Source organism: Athene noctua, chromosome 2 (assembly GCF_965140245.1).
Source record: "Athene noctua chromosome 2, bAthNoc1.hap1.1, whole genome shotgun sequence".
Classification (NCBI taxonomy): Eukaryota; Metazoa; Chordata; class Aves; order Strigiformes; family Strigidae; genus Athene; species Athene noctua.
This window is the reverse complement of record NC_134038.1, coordinates 52,607,342-52,621,957: the sequence shown is the minus strand read 5'-3', so window position 1 is coordinate 52,621,957 and position 14,616 is coordinate 52,607,342. Positions and strand designations below refer to the sequence as shown.

The 14,616-nt window shown below is 39.5% G+C and overlaps 1 protein-coding gene across 9 annotated transcripts in view; it reads left to right on the top strand.

Moving 5' to 3' along the window:
- GREB1L (GREB1 like retinoic acid receptor coactivator) overlaps window positions 1-14,616 on the top strand; it is a 144,872-nt gene that overhangs the window by 71,371 nt on the left and 58,885 nt on the right. For 6 of the 9 annotated variants that reach the window (XM_074899112.1, XM_074899109.1, XM_074899113.1 and 3 more), the window contains 2 exons: window positions 7,729-7,900; window positions 8,111-8,308. In XM_074899112.1, the coding sequence (XP_074755213.1) occupies window positions 7,732-7,900; window positions 8,111-8,308 (367 nt within the window). In that variant the 5' untranslated portion in view covers window positions 7,729-7,731. The remainder of the gene's footprint in view (window positions 1-7,728; window positions 7,901-8,110; window positions 8,309-14,616) is intronic. The other 3 variants (XM_074899111.1, XM_074899110.1, XM_074899107.1) reach the window with 1 other exon arrangement.

The following is a 14,616-nucleotide window of genomic DNA, read 5'->3' as shown; positions in this document are numbered from 1 at the left end:
CTTTCTATGAAACACCAGGGGATGCAATGGGAGAAGACTAAAAAGGATACATATTTTTTTTTCATACGATAAACTCAAAATACGGTTTATTTATGGTTTCTAATTAAGTTCCTTTTTCCACAATAGGAAGGCGGAGGAGGAATTAGGGAAATGGTGTATTTGCAAAAGCTTGGCGGGGAGGGGAGGGTTGTGTGAACAGATGTGTGTGGGTGGATGAGAGTGTAAAAGAGACAGTAAAAGTGTATGAGTGCATGCAACTGGTGACAGAACATACAGTGCATATTTGTAGATGAGTATTGGCATTCATAAGACAATCTTCGCCCATGAAAACGAGCTGTGCATTTACAACAGTCATCAAAAGATGTTCCTTCATTCCAAGTACCCCACCAAATGCTATCAGCTACAGTTTTGCTCCATTAATGTTCCAGTCTCTTTTTCATATAATTTTTCATATCCAGGTAGGCATATATTGCTTGAAATGCTTCTAGCATAGCATCATTTATTCACAGAAACTAGTCCTCCATAATTTTTGCATGTTGTGTAGTCACTGTAGGTGAGTTCATGTAAATTAAGTAATGAGGTCAGATATTTTCTTCATCTGCTTGTTGCATCTGTTTACTGAGGAAATGGCATCAAATGACGTTTGGCACATGCTTAATCCTTAAATCATCGCAGTCCTCACTAGAGGGATGTGTTGAACATTCTCAGTTTTCCTCTTGCTGTGCCATAAGAGTTCAGCCTACCTGGAATGCAACATTTCTCTTCTGAGTGGGAGACAGAACCTGGAGAAAAGTAAAGCCAGTGCAAGGGTTGTACAGTTCTTGTCACAAAGCTTCATGTGCAGGAATCTTGTGGAATGACTTCCACCTTCGGTCTGTGGATAAAAACTGTTGTTGGGTTTATATAGTTTGATTCTAAATACACAGTTAACTCTAAAATAGTGGTTTAAAACTTCAGACTTACAAAAGATTGCATCTAAAGATTCTGGGAGAGTTTTGTCAGAACTTTTGAAAGATGAAGGAAAATGTGGGATGTTAGGCAATAAACACAAGTGCGAACTCATAAGTCAAAACTGCTGAACTACCATTTTGTAAAACTTGACTTGAGCTTAACTTGCAGTGACTTCTTGCACCTTGAAAATATAGCTATTCTATGTTTGATTGCAGTTGTAAACTCCTCTTTATGTGTACAGCTCAGTAAATAATACTGTTAAAAAGAACGCAAGAGACATTTCAAATTTTAAGAGATAAGATTGGGTTTAATTTTCTATTTCTTGGTGGTTTTCCTTTTTTGGCCTCCATGTCACATCACTGATGGTTTATACTGTGAAGCTGGGAACTTCCAAATCTCACTGAATTTTTAAAAATGCAATTCGGCCTTAATTTTTGCAGTATTTGGGGTGAAGTTGACAGCTTCATGCATTTAAGTGCAACTTACTAACAGTATCCTGAAATCAAGTGTGAATTTTGTCTTTAGTATTTTGCTGTTTAGTATTACTGTGTTTAGTATTTTTTGTGAACTGTGCCTGAAGACTGTGGAGATGGTCTTGGGTTGGAAGGGATGGGGCAGTAAGGGCATGGCAGCTGTCATATTAGCACCACTTGTGATTTGCTTTTTGTTTCCTGTTGTGGGGGAACAGCTGCACTGTTCCACCATCCTGCATGTAGCTCTGTTGTGTATCTATTTGTCTGTCTCTGTTCAAGGAATTGTCGAAATCCCAGGTAATCTGAAGCAATACTCCAAGTACAGATACTATTAATTGGGCAATACAAGGAAGAACTTTGTCAGGAAAAAAAGGTGTTCTTGATCTTTCCCATTCCTCTGACACTGTAGTGGCAACATCAGACTGAAGGACTAGATTCTAAACTGTATTGGATGCTATGAATATTTTCTTCAAAGTAAAATAAAAAAAGAAAGAAAACTCCACTGTAAACAGAGTCAATACAAACTAATCATTCATTTTTCCTGAAAGCCTTAGTAAACAAATTATTTGTCTTTCACTTGCTACATTAGATTGTAAACTCTTCTACAGCTGAGTTTGAATATCCCTAACAAAGACAAAAGCAGGGTGAGATTCTCAGGATCTTGAAAGGGCTTTGGGGGAAAAAAGGGATCTTACAAAGGTTATGAGATAAGGGATCTCTTAATGAGACTACTCCTCCTTGCACTCTTGTATTGACTCACATTTAAGCCTTCCCCCACTGAATGCTTCAGTTAATGTTGGGTATATACTTTTGACTTCAAAGTCTACTCTTTTAATTAGCATGTATATTTGTTATTGTCATTATTAACTGTCATCCTTTCTGTAGTATGCATGTTCATGATACATCCTAATGATGCTTGTTCCTGATAACATTCTAATGATGCTCAAGTAGGAAAAAAAATACTACTCCTAGAACATTAATAAGAATGATGTAAATAATAGAAAATGCTAGCTGTACCTGAAACAACCAGTTCCCAAACAATTCTACAGCATAAATAGATGCCTGGTGTCTCTTTGCCTAAGATAACCCTTTGAGATACAGAAGCTGTGCTGGGCCTTGCAGTGCCTTTGTGAAGGAACTTGCTTTCTTTTCCTTTGAAGAGAAACTTTCCTGTGGGGTTAGGCCAGATCAGAAGCCAGATTATGTGTTTTGGAGAACACAATTACATCATTAGGTTAAACACAAAGTAAAGGACTTGATAGAGCCGACTTAATGGAGGGTGTTTGCATCAGATTCATCATTCACTATCAGGTAATTGTGAAATTGCTTTAAGCCATAACAACAACACTCACCCCCTCCCTCATCCTCCAGTTCAGTTCCTCTCCTTTAAAGTCACTGGGGTCATGACCCACCTGGAGGCCAAATATGTGGTATCTGGTGTACTGAATGATTTGATTATATTTTTACTAGCAGAGCCTTCAACTCAATGTGCAGTTCTAGCTCCCAAGAGCTACCGGGTAACAATCCCCTTTCCAGGGGTTAGTTTGTTGGGGTTTTTTTGGGGTTTTTTTTGGTATGTGAAGGACCATAGTCACCTATTTTTCTAACTAAATGTGGGTAGTGTTTACTGTATTTACACGCTGCCAGTCAGCTGGACCTGGGCTCTGGTTCTTCTTGAACATCCAGTGTCATGTTTCTGCACAGATCTTCTGAAACCTGGATGACTGCATGGGACAAGATTGTTTGCCTGAATTGACAAGACTTTCTTTTTAAGTTCAGCTTCTGGGGTTGAAAGAACGACCAGAATTTCCATGGGTCCTTCACTGCACAGTGAAGTGATGTGCTGCTAAAATCAATCATCTTTGAAATTTTGCTTTTATTACTTCCATTTCAGTCTGCTTTGATGGAAGGTTCTGGTGATTGTAGTTTTGCTTTCTGTAAAGAATGCCCATATTTTTTTTTTTATTAAAACTTATAGCATTAATACTTCTTCACTTCTGGTGAGGTTAGTGGAATTTCATGATTGCTTTGCTCATGTGTCTTTGTAAGGACCCAGAATGAGGCATGAGGGCCGCCTTCTATCTCTGTTGTAAGGTAGCTCTCAAACCCCAGCGAATCTCACAGTTAATCCTCTAGTCCAGTGATGGGCTGCTGCAAAGAAGAGTTGAAGTAGGTTTAGGAAATCTGCTTTGAAGAGCACAGCAGCAGTGGAGATGTGTTGGGTAGTAGTCATGATGACTTAGTATCTGGATCTTTGCAGAGAAGTACCCTGAGAGTGATAGAGACCAGAGGTGCAGGTGATCTGAATGTTAGGAAATTCTCCTCTTTCATGTTTTGCTGCAGATTTAGTTTTGAAATGATTAAATTTTAATTGTGCCTTCTAGTATCTCTATAGTAAGTTTTAAGGACATGAAATTAAAATTGTCTGAGTAGTAAATTTGGTGGGGTAAAGAGGGGAAGCCTGGAGAGTGGCTGTTGTCAAACTGAACTTTCTTCCTTGGTGGAGGAGAGGGGAGAAGAACTTATAGCAGCGAATCTTACTATACATACATACTCTGTACATACATAATGTACATATTAACATCCTGCAGAGTCAAATCCAAAACAGAGCTCAAAATGTTGCTAAGAGGAGTAGGCAATTTATGAATTACGCTGGTATCCAGTGGTGCAGGTAAAAGTAGAGGTGAGTGTTGGAATACTGTATTACAGATGTGCAAATTGCTCGTTGCTGGGATCCTAACCAGCTCTGTGCTGAGCGAGCTGCAATTAGTGCATATGGAGATACGGAAAGAATTATTTACCCCCAAATCAAACCTCCTGCCCATTAAAAACCTCTCAGTGCATCTGAGTGGGCTCTGGTGTAGTTTGGTGCAGTATACCTGGATATAGGATGGTGGGTCTGAGGGTGAGCACTGATGTATTGGTGTTGACAGGAAAAAAACAGGCGTGTGAGATCGAGGAGGAGCTCCTCAGTGAAGTCCAGCTCCATTTTCTTTCACACACTGTGTCAGATAAGTCTCAACTGCACTCAACCTGGGACCATCTTTCCCCCATCCCCCCGAGCTCCCTGATGCTACATCAGATGTGCAGAATTTTAGGGAAAACTTGTCTTAATTTCACTCTAGAAAGCAACAGGGGTCTTTTTTTATCAAATGGCCTTATGTAGGGATGCAGGATAGATTTATTATTTGGATAACTTTTTTTAACAAGGAGCACTAGTTTAGTTACATAAAATCATTGGGTTTGGTCACATTTGAATGCAGATTTGGCAGGTACATGTGTTAAAAAGAGATTTTTTTTTTTTCCTGTTTTTGCCTTCCCTTCAAATGCCAGCAATTTATTTTTTCTCCAGATTTTGCTGCCTCCTCACCCGCCCTCGGCGCAGATGAGCACGTTTGAAGCCTGTTAGGCTCAGGCTGCCGCCTGTGCCGCGGCTGTGGTGCGCTCGCTCGGTGCTGCCTCTCATTGACACTGGGAGGAGGAAAACAAAGCGCTTCCTAGTTGCACCGGGTGTTTAGGGGTAGAATCAAAAGCAGAAACACTAAGGCATTCATACCTTGAATTCGTGCTTCTGGCGTTTGGGCAGGCTGGATGAGGATGGCACAACCCGAACCGGGCAGAAGCTCGCTGTCGGAGGGGCTCGCCAGCTCCTCCCCCCTGCAGAGGGAGAGTCTCCTGCTCTCCCCCCCTTCAGCTCCCTTGAACTCCAAAGGAGGCCCAGCTGCCCTAACGGCCTCGGGCGGTGTTAGGAAATCAGCTGCCCCGCGCTGGCTCCCTGGTGCTGGTGTTCGGGGCTCGCAGGTTCCCCCGGCCACGCCGCCCTGCGGTACCTCCGCCTGCACCATCTTGCACAAGCGCATCCCCGACAAAGTCTTCCTCCTGCTCTGCTTCCATGCTGCAGGGACCACCGCTAACACAAGCTGTGGTTCCTAAGCTTTCCTTTACTTGGCATTTCCAATTGCAACCTTGTTTTCTCTTGGCAAGCTAGAAATGTCCTCCAATAATATTAACCAACCGGTAAATCCATGACAATTGCCATCCACAGGCAAGTCTCTTTGTAAGGTGGCCAGGGAGGCAAATTGAATATCCTTGGCTCACCGGCATTTTTGCTGTGTGAGTACTATATTTTATTAATAGTTTCCCATCAAAATGAAAATAGTTGGCATAGATTGTATATAACATGTAGAATGTAGAAAACATGGAGGATGAACAGATTTCAGGCAGATGATGTGCTGTGGGAATTGCGAATTTTCTGATTCTTAAACATTGATTCATTCTTATTATGGTATTTTAACTAAAGTTAAATTTTTTTTTCATTTGAATACGTTCCTGAAATCCCACCTTAAGCACATTGTACCTGACATGAAATTCCATAGCATGGAAATTAAATTTTATGATATGCAATTTAATGAGATAATATTTTGTCATGATTTCACTGCCATTTGTGGAAGTATCATCACTGATTTCAATAAAACCAGGATTTCAGTCATGTAGCTGGTTTTCATCAATTCTTTGTTCAAAGGCACTTGACAGTATTCAGTGCACTGCAACCTTAATCCTGCTTCAGTGTAACTTTTTCAGCGTAACTCACTTTTTAGTTGTATATTTGTACACGCTCCTTGCCATTTCCAAATGTAATGAAAACTTACAGAATGTAAAAGAGAATCTACTTGTCTTAGGTATTTCAGCAATAAAATACTTGAATGCATCATGTTAAGAAATCGTCTCTGGTTGGGGTAGGGAAGTGCTGTTTCCCCCCCAATTTATTAAAAGTCTGTCTAAGTTAGAGATGTGGAATTATTCTCCCAAAGTTGTATAAAGTCTTTGACTAAACAGGGAACTGAGCCTCTCTCCCAGCTTGGAGATGAGTAATAAGATAAGCTTCATGCCTATGTATTCCAGTAGGATAGTAATATTTAGCTCTTAGATATTTGTCTGTACCAGCAGATCTCAAATGCTGCTGTAAGTGGCTGTCATCATTATTGCCCTGAGGACCTTGAGCATGCAGTGATAAAGCAAGAGTGGAATCGGAGGTTTTCTAAATGCCACCTTATCTTCTTGGCCAAGGTCCCTGTCACAGGGCTAGGTGACATCTGGTGAAGAGAAGTACAAAGATAACATTATAAGGTTTTGTACTTTTCTGTCTATTGATATAGCTGGGGAAGAGTTATCTCAGTTGAAATGAAATTCTCCGAAAATGTAGGCTTGTATTCTGAATATTGGAAAATGTTAGATTGCTGTTTCTTTGGAGCAAATGTCATATGGTATAATGATCCAGCAAAGTGGAAAATTTCATGTTTCAGTGAATCTCCCTTAGTTCGTTGTAAAACCTTCCATGGCTATCCTGCTACTAAATGATTATGTTTGAGTGTCCATATCCTAGTGCTGGGGGCACAAATATAACAGTCTATGGGCTGTATAATGTCACCCAAGGAGAAGTAGTGATCTACAGGTCTGTCTGTGTTTGAATATTTTATGAAGTTCATAAATTCATCATTGATTTGGATTTAAATATTAAGTGTCAAAGCAAATATTTAAATTATTGTTATCATTATATTAGTATAAAGCATAATTTAAAATAAAACCATTTCACAGCATTTGTTGTGTATGTTTTGGATGTTATTTATTTCTCTCTTTTTTAACTTACATCTTTTGTTGTAAGAGTGTGATTACATCATTTGGATTATATGGATCAGCCTACATGTAAATCATAGTGTTACACTGAAGAAAAGAAGTGAAGACCCTGAAAGGGCAGGATAACTGACCTTCCACGTAATTTCAGTCAATATTAGCAAGAGCAAAAATTCAAGTTATTTGATGTCTCTATGTATTGTTTCTCTGCAGATGATGGCATACTGACAAGTAAAATCATGTGAACACACAGACAATTGATGATGAAGCCAAACTTGATGTTTTTAGTTTTCTTCATTGTACACCCTTCTGTAGCCTACTCTGAAAATCCTAAAAAATATTATAATAAGAATGATTTTATCTACTCTCCATTAAATTCTACACCACACAGGTTCTTGAGGCTGTTGAGAGGCCATGTATGCAGAAGACACAAAGCAGTGTCTTGAAAATGTGCTAAAAGCTGTTACTGAAACAAGAGGATACAGTCTACCAGATTGAGAGAGAAATCTGAACATGTAGTACTGGTTAGAGGTGTTATTTTCATAGCATGTTTTCTTACTAACTTTGTATCACTGTCACGATGGACATTAATAAGACCTCACTCCATCTGTAAATGGTCTGCGTGTGCACTTTCCCTCATCAGCTCATCAGCTATTTTCTTTGTGTTTTTTAGATCATGGGGAATTCATATGCAGGGCAACTAAAATCTGCCCGTTTTGAAGAAGCTCTTCATAACTCTATAGAAGCTTCTCTGAGATGTAGCAGCGTTGTCCCACGGCCGATCTTCTCACAGCTGTACCTGGATCCTGACCAGCCTCCTTTCTTGCCGGAAGGTAACCACGAAAGTATGGCACATTTCAATTGTTGTTTTTCTGTGTGTGAGGAGGGTGGGATGTGTTTCAGTAAAAAAATGAAAACTGCACAGCAGTTCATTGTGTGACACAAAATCTGAATCTTAGGCCTCATTAAGGAAAAGGAATAGCATGCTGGTTATTTTAAAAGAAGATAGCTGCAAGTACTGTTGAAAAGTTTATTTTATTTTTCATTATTCTCAGATGTGAAGCCAAAGGTAGAAGAGTTGGATAAAGAGTTAGTACATCGCTATTCACAAAATGGAAACCTCGACTTTTCTACCAACCAAACAGTTAATGAAATGGAAGATGAAGAGGAGGATGAAGACATGTCAGACTCAAGTAGTCCACCAATTCCGTATTCACAAAAACCTGCCCCAGAAGGGTCTTGCACTACTGATGGTTGGTATCGATTTTTTTTTTACTGTGTGTTTTTTGCAACTAATTCTCAGTATAATGCAGGCTCTTCACAGTTTGAAACTTTTGAGCTAGGAAGTCTGGAAATACAGTTTATAGTCAAAGTCTTAAATCTGAGAAAATACGGATTAAGAGGACATGTTTCAGGATATAAAATGTAATGTATTATTTGAAAGCAGTGTCAAAGACTGGCTGTGACACTTTGTTAGTTTCTGAAAGCCCCTTATTGGTTTACTGTCCTCAAAGAATCCACTAGATGGACTAGATGATCTTCAAGGTCTTTTGCAACCTAGGTGATTCTGTGAAGAAGTTATGTAAGTTGGCATCAGTACAACTGATTCTCAGTCTATCCCTAAATTATTCTCAGAAACATTGGCAAAGCTGGATTTAGTTGCTTCCATGGACAGAAGGAAGAGTTTGGAGAGAGAAAGTGGAGAAGAGACTTGGTGTTCTTTCTGCTGCCAAGGGGATAAGAGGGATGGTAGAGAAGCTTATCTGTTTTGTCTTCCCCACCTGCCTGCTGGGCCATTGCTTGCCTACCCTGAGCTGTCCTGATTGTTCAAGATGAACAAAATTGTTGACAGTACTATTTTTATTTGGTTTTAAATGTGTTAAAGAAAGGGTCAGATCATTATGCATATACCTGTTTGGACCAAGTAAACCTGAGGTAATTGTTCCATCTTACTCCGTAATTGTTCTATTCTGAAGATTTAAAGTCCTTAAAGAAGGAAGATCTATTAATATTAATTAGATATGTTTCTCTTAAAAACATCCCCGCCCCCCCGAAACACTTGAAAACAAACAACCCTTCCCACCAGGTCCAAAAGCCCTTCTTGACATTTTATTCAATATTTTCCTGAATTATGAACTTCCTTGTACAGAGTTCATAAAAAGTTGTAATTTGTACCTTACCGTAGTGTATGATTATATGCAATGATAGAAGTAAGCACTAATAACTGGTGATTCTTTGACATTTTTGGGGGTACTTAGTGGCAGATTTTGACATTTTTGCCTTTGCCCCATCCAAATGCAGCTTACATAAGGATGTTTACCCTCCATAACAGTGTACCACCAGTCAGTCCCCTGTTCCACAAAAAATAAAAAGGCTGGCTACTATGGAAAGCTGAGGAATATTGTTGGGAGAATTTTTTATTCACACAGAAATGTTTGCTGTCCTTTAGAGGCTTGTAAACTGGTAGGAGGAGAGAAGGAGAATGTATAAAATGATGTATTCTTAGGAAGGTCTTCTTAGTTGAGACAAGTATCAATGAAGACTGCAAAATGTCCTGTGAAGAACATGAGCAGTTCTGAGCACTTCTGTTAAAGAAATATAAATTAAACTGGGCAGGATGCAGAGAACATCCAACAGGATGGTAAGAGGAAGGAACTCTGTCTAACAAGGCTCTTTACGTACCAGGGAAAAGGCTGAGATGGCGTATGCTTACACCTTGTAAATATATCAAGGATAGAACACTAAGGATGGAGGAGAGAGAAGAGCTGGTCATGCCAGCAGGGCCCTGTTGAAGTGTCATGGATGCTTAAAATGATTGTGAATACATTGAGGTTAAAGGTTTAGGGTTCTTTAACTATTGGTGACACAGTTCTGGACCAGCTTGCTTGGTAGCACGAGTAGGACTGAAAACCTTATCTGGCTCCAAGGCCACCATGCATTTGATTGTGAAAGAGTTTTTTTATATGACATCAAGAGATATTTCTCAATCTCACTCACATTCTGGTGATCCCTGGTTGCACTTGCACATCCAGTTGAAAATGTTATTATAGTTGTGAGCTTCCGGATAAATGTCTATGTCTTTGTTTGAGAGGTGACCTTCCATTCACGTGCAAACTGCTCCATGTTCGCCAGTGCGTTTGCTGCTTCTGCTCGGGATTGCTTCATCAGATTGCTCTTCCCAGTGTGCACTGCAAGGAGGTGCTCAGCCTCAAGCACTCAACTGCAATGCTGTGGCTACACGTCACAAGGTTATGCCTAGTTATGCTGTAGTTACATAATATATGTAACTATATGTGCATGTATATATGTACTATTATGCTTTTTAGTATGTCCTGGGAAAAGATGACCTTCCAGGGGCAGTTCTGTGTTTTGATTTTTATCTATAAGTCTCTTATGATCAAAGCTCTCTAGAAGTAAGTTTCTTGTGTTACATCTGCAGAATTTTAGGATTGTTCATTAGTCTTTGTCAAGTTTACCATTCTGAATTTACAAAATCTGTCTCGCTCTTCAGTGTTGTTTTCAAGGAGCTGATTTAAGAAAGCAGTGTTTTTGTATCTAGAAAAGGAAAAGAAAGTATGTTTTTTTAAATACTGCTCATGATCTGTTAGGGCAGTTTTATGTGTTTAAAACCAAGGTTCCCAAGTATTCATGCTGTAGACCATATCTCAGCAAGATATTAATCTGATAGCTCATGTTTCATCTCATGAATATGCCCTTCCAGGATTGCTACCATTGTTTACATCTCTTATCTTAGTTCTTTAATTACAAAGATAAATAACATTAGGAAAATGTTAAAGAGTACCGATAGACTAATTGAAGTCACTCTGTTTGGATGCTTTAAACTAGGCATGATTTAATTGCTTATCCAAGAGCAAAATATTGGTACTAGAACCTGCAGTTCATAGCTCCACTTGCTGTAAAACCTGTCTCCCACCTTTTTGCACAGATGGGGTGAAACCTTTTTCCTTTTTAAGGTATTTGTGTTGTTTGCTTTTCCTGAATTCGGGATAGTATGCCATAATCTTCATATTATTTTCTGTGGTGACTTGTTCTTTTATTCAGATGGCTGAGTTATCACTCACATGGGTGCAGAAAGTAATCTTATTGCCTTTATTCATTCGTTTAAAAAACGTGCCTCTCAAGTGACAGTTTGTTGGAGGTTCCTTGTCAGCTGGCCATAGTATTGGATTCCTCAACTCTCCTGTTGGGCCATTGGAAAGAGCAACTGCATTTGCTATTGATCCTTACTAATAGTCATAAAAGGGATTTCCTTATTTTCAGGGGCTTTTTTTTTTTTTTTTTTTCCTTGCTCAACACAAACTTTTGTAACTAACTTACACCTTCCATGAAAATAAGGTTTCAAGAAAAAGACTTACTCATTTTCATACAGGTACCTCCAATATGCAACGGAATAATACAAGAAGTTGTTCTGAACCACTTGTTTGCTGTAGCTTTAGAAGAGGCTGTTTCTAATTTGTGGAATAGCATTTTAAGCAAGCTGTGGGAAACACAATAGTAGCACCTTTCTTTTGTTAGTAAATCCTCAATTTACCTGATGCTTAAAGAAGGGCCAAGGTAGTTTCAGAAGCAATTAGGCAAGCAGGTACTTAACACCTGATCAGGTACTGTGAAGTTACAATTGCAAGTGACAGTGAGCCGTAATTCATATGTAATTCTTGGAATCTAATTCCTTATGCAAATACCCATTTATTGCAGTACAACAAGGGGCTGGTGCCCTGCATTGAAACTGCTTCTTCTTACTGGTGGGGAAAGGGAAAATATGTACAAATTTAATTTTTAAGAAGATTCCAGCACTTCTAGGTGTTGACAGTTGTGGGGATACATTTTCATTTTCAGGAAGATGGGACAGCATTAATTTAAATGAAGTGATGATGGAAAATGCAAATGTGCTTCTCAGAAGCAAAAACTAATGAATTTTCTTTCAAAGAAATGCAGATAATGTCTGTAAAAACTATTCATTATTCTTTTTTGTGACTGCTCTTGGTATTTGCAAATCTCTAATCAGAATATAAATGTCTGTTCTTTATTTAAAACAAAGCTAAGATCCTGTGGGAAGATTTTTTTTTTTTTAATGGAACAGCTCAGCTTTGTGCTTTTACTTTTTATAATTACATGTTGATAAAAAATGTCAGAAAGAAGCTGATTTGTTTGGGTGGCTCATGGGTTTTCTTCTCTTCAGACTTAGATGTCCATAAAAGGTACATGTGACACTGCCGTTCGTTCTTCTTAAGTGTCACATGTGTTAGCGCTGCTTGACATAGATGTTTAGGTGCCAAACTCAATTATAAAGGAATAACTATGAAATGTAAATGAACTTTGCATGTCCTAAATCTTAAACACGGGCAGCACAAGTTTTCCTTGTACAGAGACATCATGTCTTGTCCTTCCTAATATGGAAACAGTTATCTCTAACAGATAATTAAATATCAATGCAAAATCATGCAAAACAGAAAAGAAAGTAAGGTTGGGGTCCCTGTGTTGCTTCCTAGCTAGAAAAAGACAATGTAGCAGAGACGGGGGTTAATCCCTGCTTCCTCTCCCCACAATCAGTTACTTGCTTCCAAATCAGTGTTTCTTGGGTGGAATTTTCTCATTCGATTTGAAAAAGCAACTTAAAACTAGAAGAGTGATTTGCAGCCCCCAAAGCAAAGGGAAAGAAGAATAGTGCAGGGTGCTTAAGTATAACATCTGCATGTCCTTGAAGGAAAATTCAAGACTTTTAGTGCACAGAATTTGTGTTCTCTCCATATCTGCTGGTGGAAGTGAGCCCCAGCTGCACCCGGCCAAGCTCCGCAGCCCTCCCTGGCTCTCCTGTTGCAGCTGTTAGCTAAGCAAGAGAAGAGCCCCCGGAGGCTCTGAGGGGTCTGTCTGTGCTGCCCCTTCTTGCTGCTTGCCCATTGGGATCCCGGTCCCCTCCGCCGAAAGGGAGCCAGAGGAAGCATTCTAGCATCAGCCCTGTTACTTGTCTCGATCCCTCAGAAAAGGAGGTTTTGGCAGTTGCTTGTGAGCTCTGCTGCCCTTCTGTCAGAAAGCTGGTAGCTGCTTTCTGCCACTTCTGGCAGATCATAAAGGTACTGAATTTCAGCAATATTTGTGAAGTTCAGGAGCTGGTTGGATGAGGATCAAGATGGCAATCAGGAGCATCAGTGTCCCCAAACTAATGTCCCCTGGGGCAGAAAAGTAATTACAGCTCTCCTCTTACATAGCCTGAACATTACAGAGGCATGTGCCTGCCAGCCAGTCTACACATGCATACCTCTGATCCAGAGATGTCCCCAACCAAAACAGAGGAGGATGCCAGAGGAGATTGTGCAAGGAGGAAGAAGGGGAATGTAGAAGGGATCTGAGAGCACTTTGGGTGGAGTAAGAGACAATACAGGGGGTAAATCTTAGGTATTGTTTGCAGATTAGGCAGGATGCAGCATTTCTACAGTACAGTCCTACATATCCTAGATGGTGGGAAATATTAAATATATTCAGATCAACAGTCTCTCAGGTAAGAGGCTGCTGTTGCCCATGAGAGCAGACTGAGATACATCAGTTTGTCTCTGGGTACTGCTAAGATGTTACCGCGTAATGCTTATAAAGAAGTTGTGATGTTGTAGAGGATTTCTTAGGGGTTTCCTGCACCTTCTCCTTAGGGACTCATGCAGAACAGTGATGTGCAGCTGCTCAGAAGTGTAGCTGAAGTTGTTTTGCACCTAGCCTGGGTAATAGCTGAGTCCTTGCTTTCATCTCGGGTGTTGTGGAGTGCTGGAGCATTGCTTCACCTCACTGGGACATCAAATCCCTCGAGTATCCAAAGAGGCTCTAAGTTTATCGTACAATATTCAGCCCTCTCAATGCTGTGTGCTCTTTCTGAAAGCAAGTCTATATTGAAACATAACTGTTAGCAGGATTTTGGTTGTCAACATTGTTTTCTTTGGTGTCCTACTGTTGCTATTGCTAACAATTCATTCAAAAACCTCTTACTGGTTGTCATTTGTGCTTCTGGGCATTTCCCTGAAAATTTTTAGGTAAAGACAAGGCTAAAGAGCAATTGTGTAAAAGCACAGGTTTAAATCTGTCTTGAAATCTTACTGCACTTGCTGTTCCATAATCCTTATCTACAAATTTCCTGTTTGCCAACATTGTCAACAGTGGATAATTTTTTCTATTTTAAATCTAGTCATAGAGTGATATTTTCTAAGGATGTCAGCTACTTGCATTTCACTGAATGCCTAAATAGTTAAGGCCAGTTTTGAAAATTCTAGACATAATACCCGAATGGCATAAATATTTGAATAAGCAAATTCTGTTTTGAATGTAAGGGAGTTTTGTTCCTGGATTTATCTGTAGCTGTTTATTTCCAAATTATATTGAAAAGTGTAGATTCTAGATAAGTACTTAGCCTGGTACCTAACCTTCTATTTGATTAAGATCAACATATTTCTAAGCAATACACCTTAAAAAGAGTTTAACATACCAAAATCAAACTACATCCGGTCAGAAAACAATAAATTTTGCTTTAAATATGTGGTTTTAATGTTTTCCCCCTAAA